This window comes from Panthera uncia (genome assembly GCF_023721935.1).
Source record: "Panthera uncia isolate 11264 chromosome B3 unlocalized genomic scaffold, Puncia_PCG_1.0 HiC_scaffold_1, whole genome shotgun sequence".
Lineage (NCBI taxonomy): Eukaryota > Metazoa > Chordata > Mammalia > Carnivora > Felidae > Panthera > Panthera uncia.
The window spans coordinates 113620066-113634844 of NW_026057582.1; the positions used below are offsets into that span (position 1 = coordinate 113620066).

At 43.6% G+C, this 14779-nt stretch overlaps 1 protein-coding gene across 1 annotated transcript in view; it reads right to left on the bottom strand.

Moving 5' to 3' along the window:
* PTPN9 (protein tyrosine phosphatase non-receptor type 9) overlaps window positions 1–11786 on the bottom strand; it is an 81917-nt gene extending 70131 nt beyond the window's left edge. The window contains exon 1 of the mRNA XM_049613883.1: window positions 11535–11786. Within this exon, the coding sequence (XP_049469840.1) occupies window positions 11535–11597 (63 nt within the window). The 5' untranslated portion in view covers window positions 11598–11786. The remainder of the gene's footprint in view (window positions 1–11534) is intronic.
* Window positions 11787–14779: the final 2993 nt, after the last annotated feature.

Genomic DNA, 14779 nt, shown 5'->3' on the forward strand with positions numbered 1-14779 from the left:
CCCCGCGTCGGGCTCTGTGCTCACAGCTTGGAGCCTGGAGCCTGCTTTGGGTTCTGTGTCTCCCTCTCTCTCTGCCCCATCTGCACTCATGCTCTGTCTCTCTCTGTCTTAAAAATAAATAAAACATTTAAAAAACTAAAGAAAAAAAAAGCTAGTTTCATCCTAGGATGTATATTACATATGCTTCCCCATTATGCTGATTATAATACATGAAAGATTAAACTTTATATATAAAAGACTAAAGACTGGCTTTATAAAGGCAAAGGGGAGACCTATTAACATTCTGAGAGGTACAGCCAGAGACCTATATGAACCCCCAAGTTCATTAACCCCATTAAAGCATATAATTTCTTTCATAAATAAATGTACAATAACCAGCTGGTAACAATGTAGCCACTTCTCTGTAGGAAAACTTGGGAATAGCAGAAACCAGGAATCTTCAACCCCCAAGTGCCGAGAGAGCTATTTCTGGTGTATATGTATATAGGTGTGTCATACATAGAAATATGTCGGTAAAACAGACGAAGTTTATTAGAACGAGCACCGCATTTAATCAGAGTTTGTGTCCCAGTGCTGCCTCCTTGGTAAATTACTGAAAGCCTCTGAGCATCATCCCAATTATCACATAGACAATCATCCTGAGCAAAAGAATACCAGTTTCGTGGGTTGTGTGAGGAATAAATAATTTCAACATGCTTTCACTCATTCCTCAGCAAATGTATTTTGAGCTCTCACAATGTGCACTAAGGATATAGAGACAGAGATCCTGCCCTCACTGGGTATAAGAGGGCCTCTTCCTTGGTGGGTACCCCACAATTCTAGAACTGCTTAGAACTAGAGGGCAACTCCTCAAAGACAGAGAGCCCCTCATCCATGCTGATCAAGAACTTGGTACACAGTAGACAATTATGATTGCTGAATGAACAGATTTTCTGTTTATAATCTGTAAAACCTTCCTCTTGGCAGACATTAACATGAAAAGGAAGATACATAATAATCACCTCACTCACTGGAGGAACAGAAGCTCAGAAACACTTAGAGGGGAAAGCAAAAATGACACCTCCCATTATCATTACATGGCAGGGCTCAGTAATGTTCTCCTTGTCACATAAAATCCCTCCCATCCCTGAAAACCCCTGCAAATGGCTCATTTTATCGATACTCTGTGATGGTTATGCTATAAAATAAAACACAAGAGTTTTTCACTTTTCAGTACATAAAGTTAATCCCAGAAATCAGTATCTGGGGACACATATTTGAATAAATACTAAATGTGTTAACCAAAGACCTATCTTCAACTAAAAAGCAGGAATTTGTATCTCTGTTCCTAAGAACTACAAAATTCCTTCAGATATAAACTAGGGTTCCTCGGGGAGCCTGGGTGGCTCAGTCAGTTGAGCGGATGACTGCTGATTTTGGTCATGACCCCAGGGTCGTGGGATGGAGCCCTGCATCAAGCTAGGTGCTGAGCATGGAGCCTGCTTAAGACTCTCTCTCCTCCCTCCCTCTCTCTCTCTCCCTCCCCCCTCCACCCCTCTCCTCTGCTTGCTTTCTCTAAAAAAAAAAAAAAACTAAACTAAATTACAGAGTTTCTCAACCTTGGGACTATTGCCAGTCTGGGTCTGATAATTCTTGGTTGTGGTGGGCTGTCCTATACATTTATAGATGTTTCACAGCATTCCTAGCCTCTACCCACCAAATGCCAGTAGCAATTAGAGAATTGTGACAATCAAATGTATCTCTAGACATAGACATTTATTTGGGGCCGAGAGGGCTGTTTTGAAATCATCCTGGTTGAGAACCACTGAGATAAACCATGGAATGAGTATGTTTTCACAAATGCTGTTTAAGAAAGATAAGGAAGATGGAGCACCTGGGTGGCTCCATCAGTTGAGCATCCAAACTTTGGCTCTGGTCATGATCTCACGGATTGTGAGTTCGTTCAAGCCCCACGTTAGGCTCGCTGCTGTCAGCTTGTCAGCAGAGCCCACGTGAGATCCTCTGTTCCCTTCTCCCTTTGCCCCTCCCTCGCTTACAGTCTCTCTCGAAAAATAAATAAAATATTTTTTTAAAAAAGAAAGATATAGAAGATAATATAAACTGTTACTCTTCGCACTCCACAAATGAGTCATTTTTAGATCAGATGACCTTTAAAGTTTTATCTGGGAAAAAAAAAATAAAAAAGACAATGCTGACCAATGCACCTAAAGGTAATCTATAACCAAGAAAGATTAAATAAATCAGTGAACTAATGAATGGTGCAGAAAGTGATAACAGCATAAAATCAGCAGCAGGTATCCCCACTACCATCTTCTAGATACATTACTCATGCATGGTAACTGTCAGAAGTCAGGCAATCTTGAAATCCTCTATCTCATTGCTACAAAGTTAAATTCTTAATTATTCTTCCTTTACTTACCTGAAAAAAAATTGTTTGGTGTTGCAGAAAGAATAAGAATACTATTAGCACAACTATTTACTGAGCGTTTTGTAACTGTAAGGGATGTTACTTATTTAAATTAATTAACGTTTCCTAAAAGTTCCTTAAAAAAGGAAACCAAAACAAACTCAAAAATATAAAATAAAACTGGAGCCACAAAGGAAGCTGGGGATTCCTGAAGTTTACCTAAGACTTATTGTTATTGCCATCATCTCCCAAAAGGCCCAGGTTTCACTTGCAAATAGTTCTGTTTAGAAAAAGGCTAGATTTTAATTAATTTTAAATACTGGGATCTCAGCATTTTTTAAAAAAATTTTTTTAACGTTTATTTATTTTTGAGACAGAGAGAGACAGAGCATGAACGGGGGAGGGTCAGAGAGAGGGAGACACAGAATCTGAAACAGGCTCCAGGCTCTGAGCTGTCAGCACAGAGCCCAACACGGGGCTCAAACTCACGGACCGCGAGATCATGACCTGAGCCGAAGTCGGCTGCTTAACCGACTGAGCCACCCAGGCGCCCCAGGATCTCAGCATTTTTAAAAAATTTTTTAACGTTTATTATTTGAGAGAGAGAGGGAGAGAGAGGGGGGGAGAGAGAGAGAGAGAGAGAGAGAGCGAGCATGCGCAAGCAGGGGAGGGGCAGAGAGAGGGAGACACAGAATCCTATGTCTCGGCCCTGAACCGCCAACAGAGCCCGATGCTGGGCTAGAACCCATGAGATCATGACCTGAGCTGAAGTCAGTTACTTAACCGACTGAGCCACTCAGGAGCCCCTCAGCATTTAATAACATAATCCCACACTTATATAGTGCATGCAGCACTTTTTACAAGATGTTATTGATTTTAATGATAAAAGAAATATATGATCATTGTAGAGAACCTAAGACTATTTTTAAAAATATTATTTTAATAATGATGTATATCATTTAATTAATGATATATATAAAAGCAAATACAAACGTAAAACTTAGCCAGTTCAAGGAATGAACAAGTAATTTACGGATTAATGTCCCTAGACACTTCAGTACTAAAGTCATAGACAGCTCTCTTTAGAATCCACCCATCAATTCTGAGAATTCTGGTTTCATAAGAATTCCATAAAGCTAGTCATTTCTGTGCCACCTGTGCTGAATAAAAGACAAGAACTATGCATGTGTGTTTTGGGTGGGTTTGGTATTTCAGAGGAAACCAATACATAAAACAGAAACGGTCTTTCCTAGAGAAAAATGGAATGCTTTTCTTAGAATCAGAAACTAAAGAAAAAGTCACCTCTAACCTGTTTCGTTCTCATCATTTCATAATCTAGATCTAAGAGATAACCAATCCTTAATAAACAAACCACTCTTCCCATGGGCTCTACGGCATCTCAGTCTCCCACCCCTGCTGCCTATCTCATGCCATTTCAGTTAGTTACTCAAGAGGTCTTTTCAAAGTCAGACATGAAAGTGCTCCTTCCAGCAGGTATAGGCCCTCCAGCACTGAAGAATACAGGCTAAAATACCTGTTCCAGGAACATCTGCTCCTACTCCGGAGGAAGAGGAATAAAAAACAGGGACTATTCCAGTGGCCAGAAAGAGCAACCAAGGAGCTCTTGTACAGAGGCATGCACAGGTGGCAAATATGATAATGACTGATTTGGAAAAAGGAAATATCCCCAGTTTTGTGAGACATCGAGGCGGGTGGTAGAACAAGCATGAAATGGCTGTAACTGGCACTGTAGGTTTTAGCATATGAACAGAGTTAGGACGATGGCATCTAATTTTTTTTTTAATGTGAATTTTTGAGAGAGAGAGAGAGAACATTTAACTTTTACCTCTGTGAAACAGTTCAGCTCCTTTCCAAAGGAAGTGTCTTACTTTTCAATTCATTAATTGAATTGAACCTGACTAAAAGTCAGGTTCCTAGAGAAAACCTCCAGGTTCCTTAACATCCACAAAAGTGAAGTCCAAGGCCATTGATATGCTCAGAAATTTTAACAGAGTAAAATTCTCACATCCAGATGAGATTTCACCTGATTGTTAATTACAACATCATTAGTTACTGGCAATAACGAAAATAATGAGAATTCTTCATCTTTCCACTCTCTGGAAGGCCTCTACTTAATGTTATGAATCATCTGGTCCTTGACGTATGGATACTTCTGGGGGGACAGATGACATTTAGCACAGGACATGTGAGGCTGTGGGAAAAGGGAAGTTCTTGGCCACAAGAACCAGGACAAAAACCCTTGCCCTTGGGAAAAATGCCAAAAATCTCTGAAGTCCACTGCAAGGCAGTTAAATTTTTAGCTTCAGATGATCCCTGTTATAAGAACACAAACCACAGCATAGAATTAGAATAGGTTTTTGAAAACTATGTGATAGAGTTACAAGATAACTATTTTCTGGCATTCATATGAATCCATGCTAAGTGATAATCCCCAGGGTAAATATAAATATTTTTCTCCCTTGGGATTAGTTTAAGCTAACTTGGCTCTAAAATCTTTCACTATTCAAAAACAGAGAATATTATGATAAAGGCTAACTTTACTGAGTGCTTACAATGTAAGCACTAACTTACTAACTTCACAATAATGCTCTGAACAACATTAACTCTAAAATAGAAATTTTTAGAGGCTTTGAAAATAAATATTAGATTATTTGTTACAGCAACTTTAAAGAAATTCATGAATTATTTTTAATGTGCAAGAAGCATTATACAAGTTATTAAAACCAACTTTGGTCTAAGATGAAAATATGCGTGGTGCCTGGCTGGCTCAGTCAGTGGCACACATGACTCCTGATCTTGGGGTTATGAGTTTGAGCCCTATGTTGGGGGTAGAGATTATTTAAAAATCAAATCTTTTTTTTTTTTAAGTTTATTTATTTTTGACAGAGAGAGAGAGCACGCGCACGTGCGCGAGCGAACGTGAGCTAGGGAGGGGCAGAGAGAGAGGGAGACACAGAATCCAAAGCAGGCTCCAGGCTCCAAGCTGTCAACACAGAGCCTGATGTGGGGCTCGAACTCACGAACTGTGAGATCATGACCTGGGCCAAATTCAGACATTTAACCAGCTGAGCCACCCAGGCGCCCCACTTAAAAATCAAATCTTAAAAAAAGTAAAACAAGAATTTAAGATACAAAACAGATGAACATAAGGGAAGGGAAGCAAAAATAATATAAAAACAGGGGCGCCTGGGTGGCTCAGTCGGTTAAGCATCCGACTTCAGCTCAGGTCACGATCTCACGGTCCGTGAGTTCGAGCCCCGTGTCAGGCTCTGGGCTGACTGCTCAGAGCCTGGAGCCTGTTTCAGATTCTGTGTCTCCCTCTCTCTCTGACCCTCCCCCATTCATGCTCTGTCTCTCTCTGTCTCAAAAATAAATAAAACGTTAAAAAAAAATTTTATAAAAAAAAAAAATAATAATAATATAAAAACAGAGAGAAAGGGGAGCCTGGGTGACTCAGTCAGATAAGTATCTGACTTTGGCTCAGGTCATCGTCTAATGGTTCATGGGTTCAAGCCCTGCGTCGGGCTCTGTGCTGACAGCTCAGAGTCTGGAGCCTGCTTCAGATTCTGTGTCTCCCTCTTTCTCTCTGCCCCTCCCTGACTCACACTCTGCCTCTCTCTGTCTCTCAACAAATAAACATTAAAAAAATTAAAACAAAACAAAACAAAGGGAGGCATACCTTAAGAGACTCTTAAATACAGAGAACAAACTAAGGGTTGCTGGAGGGGTGTTGAGTGGGGGATGGGCTAAATGGGCAAGGGGTATTAAGGAGGACACCTGTTGGGATGAACACTGGGTGTTCTATATAAGTGATGAATCACTAAATTCAATTCCTGAAATCATTATCACAAAAATAAATTAATTAAACAACATAAAATAAAAATATGCATAAATGCATAAGTACTTTAGAAAACTACTCTGTTCTTTTCAGAGTTTATTTATTTTTGAGAGAGAGAGAAAGCGCACATGGGAGGGGGGCAGGGAGAGAGAGAGGGAGAGAGAGAGAGAGAGAGAGAGACAGAGGATCCAAAGCAGACTGCGAGCTGACAGCCCACAGCCCGATGCGAGGCTCGATGCAAGGCTTGATTCAAGGCTCAAGAACTGTGAGATCATGACCTTAGCAGAAGTCCGACGCTTAACCGACTGAGCCACCCAGGCGCCTTGAAAACTACTCTATTCTTCTATCCTATTAATCACTACTGGGAAATCCATGTAAAATCAAGACCCTTAAAAGCTGTAATTTCTGAATTTGAGTATCCTTAGAATCCTAGGTGAGTCTTTATTTTATGGTTTGATTACAAAGAGAGTTCTCACAACTTATGCGCAAACAGATGTAACTCAGGGAGTCCCACTTAAACTTTCTGTAGGTTTTAGACATAGAACAGATGAGTAAGAGACCCCCTTTTTTATCCCCCCCTTCAAGAAACCCTTAATTATCTTTCAAGTTAACTATAATTCAAAAATTATCAACTTCAGGTCAAGTTACAAATGTTAGTATATGCTCTGGCAAAGTGAAATTAAGACAATTAGTAACATAATAAAAATGAAGACTAATGCTGATATGTAGAAATTACCCTTCACACTGTCAAACTTATAATTTTGCCAGCCCATGAAGAAAGGCTTTTATATGTACATATTAACATACAAAACACTTATCTTTTTAAAGTTTGGAGATGGGGCGCCTGGGTGGCTCAGTCGGTTAAGCGGCCGACTTCGGCTCAGGTCACGATCTCACTGTCCGTGGGTTCAAGCCCCGCGTCGGGCTCTGTGCTGACTGCTCAGAGCCTGGAGCCTGTTTCAGATTCTGTGTCTCCCTCTCTCTCTGACCCTCCCCCGTTCATGCTCTGTCTCTCTCTGTCTCAAAAATAAATAAATGTTAAAAAAAATAAAAAAATAAAGTTTGGGGAGATACTATTCTTCATATTTGGTTCCATGAATAGTTATTTCTCCTATACAAAAGCTAAAGAAGATATCAAAAAATTAAATTTTTATTGTGACCACACCTCAAAATGGAGAGTTTGTCAACCCTATCTTAGGGAACACATTTTTTCTCAAGAGTATTTTCATCACAATTTCTTGCATAGACTGTGTATGTCTCTGTTGGCAATAGGTCTGAGTAAAGGTCTTCCAAAATTTTTCTTCTGTGCAATTTTTAAACCATATTTTAAGACACATCATCAAAACCAAATACACATATATCAATACCCAAACCAACAAAATTAACTATTATACATGCATGCAGACATCTTAGTAAGGTAACTAGCTGCTTCATGAGAAGTTATGTAGTATAATACAGGGAACATTTGCAGTGGAGGCAGAATAACCCAGAACTGGGTGGAAATCATGGCTCCATTGCTTGCTAGCTATGTGACCTTGGGCAATTTCCTTCTCTCAGTCTGAGTTTTCTTGTTTGCAAAATGAGGTAATAATTCCAATCGTATGAGGATTAATCGTATGTGAAATGCCCAGCGCGGAGCCTGACTCAAAGCAGAAACTCAGGAAACAGTTACTGTTATTACCCTGTTGCTATTCATGTAAATTTATTAAAGGCAAAGCTCACTTTTTCTTGTAACTCAATTGTAAGCTCTGTTAATTACTGGGAACTGAAAAAATAAAGGCAAGAAACATCAGAGTTACAAATGAGAATTTGATATATCAGTTCAGCACATGCCTAGATAGGAAATGGGACTACAAAGCAATAATGATGACCTTCAGAAGTATATGTAAAAATGAACAATGTCCTTATTTTTACAAGCCCCTCAGAAAGGAGATGATGCTGTGTTCTATTCATGTACCTAACTACTCTTTGTTCCACAAGTATTTCCAGAATGTCCATACACTAAGTGCCAATCATTATGCTAGGCGATGTGCATATGGCGATGGGCAAAAGTAGACACAGTTCCAACCCTCATGGAGCTTCCAGTCATGCAATCCCACAAATAGTGTAAACTTGTGAAAAGTGATATAAAGGACAGTACATGGTACTCTAAGAGCCAGTAACACAGATCTAACTTAATTGGGGAGATCAAGGAAGGCCTTCCTGAGGAAGCAAAAGCTGAGGATGAAGAGAGAGTTAACAGTGGCAGGTGTTCCCAGACAGGGGAAAGCAGTCTGTACAAAGACCCTGTACCAGGAGAAAACAGCAAGACTGCAGGACCAAAAGGCCTGTGTGCCTGGAGGAAAGATGAGGTGTGAGAATTAGCTAGGGCTCTAGACCACACTCAGGGCCCATGCATTGTAGATCATACTCAGGAGTTGTTATATCCCAAGAGTAATGAAAAGCCACTGAAGGGTTTTATAAATGCTTCTTTTAGGGGCAGGGAGGCAGACTGGAGACACAATGAGATTTTCAATTTGCTTTTGCCTTCTGGAATAAGAGTAAGGAATGCAGATGATCAGGTAGGAAACAAAAGTTCTGTAAGGATACATTTAACAACAGCTTGGGGACTAGGGTGATGGTGATAGTGGAAGAAGTTGATGAATTCGAGAGATATTCAGGAAAATCTGATGATGTGTAGTGTACAGGGCCTGAGGGAAAGCAAAATGTTCAAGAAACTTCCGGGTTTCTGATTCACATGACTATATACAAGAATATACCATTCAGGAGAGATCTGCTCCAGAAACATCTTTAAAGCAGTTAGTTACCTACCCCCCAAAAGGACCTAAATGCATAAATGTATTTCATTTTCGCCTGAATCTGTGTTAACCTAGTGTGATCCTTTACTTATAAGATTCCAAAAGATTGGTATTTCCAAAAAGCAAATTGACCCTCAAAAGGATAAGATGTTTCCAACACTGAAGATATCTGAAAGATTCTGCCACAAGCTTTAAAATAAGTTCTAAAATTGGTTTGAGGGGCACCTGGGTGGCTGGGTTGGTTAAGCATCCGACTTCAGCTCAGGTCATGATCTCAAGGCGTTCCTGAGTTTGAGCCCCAGGTCAGGCTCTGTGCTGACAGCTCAGAACCTGGAGCCTGCTCTGGATGATTCTGTGTCTCCCTCTCTCTGGCCCTCCCCCTGCCTCACGCTCGCTCGCTCGCGTGCGCTCTGTCTCTCTCTCTCTCAAAAATAAATAAAACATTAAAAATTTTTTGATAAGAAATAAATAAAATTGGTTTCAGCAATGGGGCAGCATTATGAAATGAATGTGTCATATCCCATGATCACTACTTAGATAAGACCCACATGAATTTGCGGCTGCTTAACATAGTCTAAATAAATCATAACAGTGAAGAGTGCTCTTATGTGATATTAAACTATGAAATTTTACAATTTCATTACAATCACAATAATTGGAACTATGCTACTACTTTTATGTTTGCTTCAACATTTTGAAATGCTTGTAGAAAACCTGACATTTTGTAGGAAAAGGTATGATTTTAAAAACCCACATACCTTCTTGATCTTAATATAAAAATATTTTACTGTTACCATCCAGTCCTTACTAATGCCCATCACGTTTATTCACTGTAAAAGATTTTCACTAAATACAAAGATTTTACTAAACACTATAAAAGTATATGCAAATACTCTATACAGAGTAAAGCACTGACTTTATCAATACTTGCTTTCCTTGGTTTTAATTTTTTAACTTGCAACCTAATCCCATTTTCATAGTGGAATGCTAATGTCTTTAAGTCATAGAAACATAGAAACTCTAAATCTGACTAATCCAAGGAAAAGAAGTGAACGGGTTTTGCCTCTTTAAAATCAACACCACAACCTTAGTACTGAAGTATTTCCCTAATTCTGGAAGGACAGGCTCCTTGGCCACCTGCTTGCACTAGGCCTTGACTAGCATTTTATTAACACTCAACTGCAGATACCAGGATGTTACCACTGCTCCTACAGAGCAGAATTTTTTTTTTCTCCCATGCTGATTTTATCTCAAGGCGTGAAAAGGCAAGATAGTGGTTTGAGGCCAAATGTGAAAAATGTCATCTCCGCAAATAAGGAGAAAAGTCAAGAGCTTTTTAAAAATCAGGTCTTAAGCCCATTAACTAATACTAGTTTGTAAAATCGGACTGTCTCCACCCTAGAGACTGTGCTACCAAATGTGGTCCTTGGGAATAAGGGCTGAAGGGCCTGAAACGGGTTACCAGTATGGTTCATCTTTTTCTTATTTCAGGTTTTCGTTTTTTTAAACATGAAATCAGACTATGGCTATATTTGAGCATAGCTAAAGCCGGGTATGGGCAGTGCCAAGGAAGAGATAGCGAAAGTCTTTAGGGTTCCCAATCTCAGCTAGCAGATTTTCCAATCTTCCTCTGAAGGAGTGGTCCGTGTCTCCCCAAAAGGAATGTGGGGGAGGGAAAGATACAAGGGCCCTGGGCTTTTCCCTTACCCAAACCCCCAGAATGACACCGCAAACCACTTCCTCCTGGGAACTGAAGGTCATAAGCTTTAAGGGACAATGGAGCTCAACATAGGCTCCAGAAAGATGGAGACAGCGAGATGAGATAGGAGGGTGGGTAGGGAAGTGGGGGTGAGGGGATGCGCCCAGTTTGAGAGCGCTGAATAGGGCGGTCCAGGCCAGGGGCTTCGGGTGCATGAGGCCTGGATCTTCCAGAATCTGCCCAAGTAGGCCTGCCACAGCCCTGTGAGAAGCCCGAGGGGCTCATCTGAAAATCTAGGGCATCTACGTACCCACTGCCTATCACCACTCTACTCGGGTGGGGAGATGTTGCCCACAGGAATCCTCCCCCCAAACGGGACTTTGCCTGTCCTTAAAAAACCACAAACCCTTAAGGAAAGAAGCTGAACATTTATAGGGGTGGAGGGCCCGAAGGCAAGTAGGTGTTCAGCAAACGTCGGGGGTCGAGGGTGGTGGGAGGGAAAGGGAGGCCCCCCAGTCCGAGGAACTTGAATTACCACCAGGATGGGGGGAGGGGGCGATCTGAGGCCCGTAAGCCTAAGGGACCGAAGAGGCCGGGAGCTGCGTCCCGCGGCGTCCCCCGGGTCGGGGGCTGACGGCCTGGGGCGCGGTCGCCGGGGGAAGGGGCACCCGCGGGCCGGGGGCCGTGGAGCGCGCGGCCTCCGCGGGCAGAGGCCGGCCTAGGCCTCGGGGGTCCGGACACACCCACCGCCGCGGCCGCGGCCCCGCTTACCTGCTCCTCCTCCGGGGTCAGCTCCGGCGCCATGTCGGGCTGGGGCGCGGTCGCGGGCTCCATCCCGCCGCCGTCGCCGCCGCCGCCCGGCCGACCGAACGCGCCCGGGAGAGCCGAGAGCCCGGTGCTGCCGGCCGACGCTTCCGCGTCTCCGTGCCTCAACAGCCGGAGGCCGGCTCGCGCATGGTGGGGCCGGCGGGGCCGGGCGCCCGCGGCGGCCGCGAACGCCGCTCCTGTCTCCTGAAGGAAAAGCTCTCACAACTGTCGCTCTCTCCGGGCGGAAATCCTTTTTTATTTTCTTCTCTCCTTTCCCCGCACTCCCCCTCCTCTCCCGGAAAAAAAAAAAAAAAAAAAGAAAAAAAAAAAAGGTGCCGGCGAAGAGCTAATAGCCAACCGGGATTTAAAAAGGAAATACGAACTCAAGAACTTTCTAAGCCCAGAGTGGAGGGTCTCGGCGGAAATTTCCCGAAGGCCGCCGGCCTCCTCGGCGTCTGGCTCCCCCGGCCGCGCTCCGGCTCCTCCGGAGCGTGAGGCGGAGTCCTCGGGGATGCGGGCCCCGGCGACCTGCGCGGCGGCCTCTCAGTCCCGTTCCTCAAAAGCCGCGGCGGCGGGAGGGAGGGAAGAGGGGAGGGAGCGAGGAAAAGGCGCCCCCCTCCGGGCTCAGGGCCAGCGCTGCGGCCGCGCCGCGTCCGCCCGAGCCCCCCCGCGGCTCCATTGAGAAACTGAGCGTCTCATTCACAAACAGGCGGCGGGAGGGCCGGCCGAGCGCGGACGCTGTCCGGGAGGGGGAGACAGAGAGGAGCCCAGGCGGGGGAAACAGGGGGCGGGGGAGGGGAGACCGGAGGGACCGGCGCTGGGAGGGGCTTCGGCGACTCCGGGCTGCGAGGATGGGGTACGAGGAAGAAAGGGGCGTGAGTTTTACGGTTCAGTTCCGTGGAGGAGGAAGAGAATACATTCGTTTGAAAACGAGCTGCTGTCGGGCACCTCGCCGGGGTTACTTGCTGCTGCCCCGTCGTGTGAGGGACCCACCAATCCTCATCTGTTTCCATGTCACTTGCTGACTGGAAGACCCTGTAAAGGTTGCCTGCGACGTCCAGGAGGTCTGGTGAAGGAACAGACCCTGCTCTCACTTTCTCTTTGTTGCGCGTATTCTGTAATCCATAACCAGGATGGCTAATTTTAGTCCCTCACAAAAGCAGCATCCGATTTCAAACCTGATGCCGGAATTACACAGCCTTTGCAAACCTTGGGTTTTCACTTGGGCAATCACAGCAAAGAGCGTGAAGGGTGTTACAGGACAGTCTTGGGATCCGTAGGAGAGGCACAGGGAAGGCAGGGCTGGTCTAGTATGTTGTTGCATCATTTCAGTCCAAAAAGAAATATTCCAAAAGGGATCCAGCTAACAAGCCACAGCTAGTCCTAATGGCTGAAGCCCTGGAGAGCTAGGAGAGACATCCAAGGGAGAGGTCTTCAGACAACAGAGGAAGGTGCTCTGGCTTCTGATGCTCCTTCGAGGATTTCAGAAGCAACCACTGACTTCATCTCATTTCTGCATCATTAAAATAAGAACTTCAAGTTGCCCTTGGTTAGAAAAATGTTGTGCACTGACTCGTCATGATTTCAGATCCATGTTTTGGAACAAAGTTATTTGTGGTTTTAATTTGTTTTGATGAAATTGTTTTGAAGTTTGGTATTAGGACGTTCTTATCGAACTCTTGCACCCGGAGTAAAGAGGACCATTACGTCACTGACACCATAGAAACACCAGTGGTGTCCATCATGTGATGGACTTTTAAACTTTAAAAACCAGGAGGTTTGAACAGTAACTCTAGATTGTTCAGTTTGGACAAGGCTACTCTTTGCTGATCTAGATAGGTTTCCAAAGATCTTGAGACATTTGCTCCTACTGTGGCCTACTCTTAGTCAGCAGTGGTGGTAAGCTGTGCAGCAGTCTGAGGAAGAGAAGGGACATCTGTTCCTGCCTCGGCCAGGCTACTCCTTGTAGGCAGTGGCACAAGATATGTAAATGTTCTGAAGACATAACCTTCAGAGCAGCCCCCTTATGGCTGCCAACCATAGCCTGATAGCCACATGCCCCAAGCAGGGAGGGACCTACGCTGGCAGCTGACACCTCGCTTTTAGTTGGACTCTACCAAGAACCAACTGGTAGAAATGTACACATCATCTAAATTTGGACTTTCATTCATCTCTTTCATCGTCCCTTTGTCTGCAACGATAGTGTAATTAATCTATCATTGGTTTAGATTATGCTATTTCTTTATTGACTTAAGAGATATTATCCTGTGTGCTACTGGCTTGTGAAATATTATTATAAATTATAATTCCTGCAGTGAACCTGTGTTAAATTATTGGCAAAGATAATGTCAGTTTCTGAGCATAATTTGCCATGAATAAAACAAGAAACCCCTGGAACTTGGATCTGTTTCTTCTATCTCGGGTTATTTGCACCAATAAAGCTGACTCTTGGTTGAGTTCATCACCCCATACAAGAGTTACGGTTTCAGTATTGCAACCGGATACCTCTCTGGAAGGCAATCTATTTATTAAACAAGTATATTTTCATGCCAAGCACTGGATTTGCCAACCCCAGTACATACTGGGGTTACAACAATGAACAACACAATGGTCTCTTCCACATGTAAGGATATGGAATGATCCCTGAGTTATATTGTGAAGTAGAAACAACAAGACTCGGGGTGCCTGGGTGGCTCTGTCGGATGAGCATCCGACTTTGGCTCAGGTCATGATCTCACAGTTTGTGGGTTTGAGCCCCGCATCAGGCTCTGCGCTGACAGCTTGCTCAGAGCCTGCAGCCTGCTTGAGATTCTGTGTCTCCTTCTTGCCCTCTGCCCCTCCCCCGCTCGTGCTCTATTTCTCTCTTTCTCAAAAATAAATATTAAAAAAAAATAAAAAAAAACAAGACTCAAATAGTGTACATAATGATATCATTTGTACAAAAAAAAAAAAAAGAACATATAAACTTATTTATAGGTAGAAAGGGTTTGGGAGGATACAGAAGAAAGATCACTGGTTAGGGTGCCTGGGTGGTTCAGTTGGTTGAGCGTCCGACTTTGGTCATGATCTCATGGTCTGTGAGTTTGAGTCCTATGTCAGGCTCTGTGCTGACAGCTCAGAGCCTGGAGCCTGCTTTGGATTCTGTTTCCCTCTCTGCCCCTCCCCGGCTTGCACTGTGTGTGTGTGTGTGTGTGTGTGTGTGTGTGTGT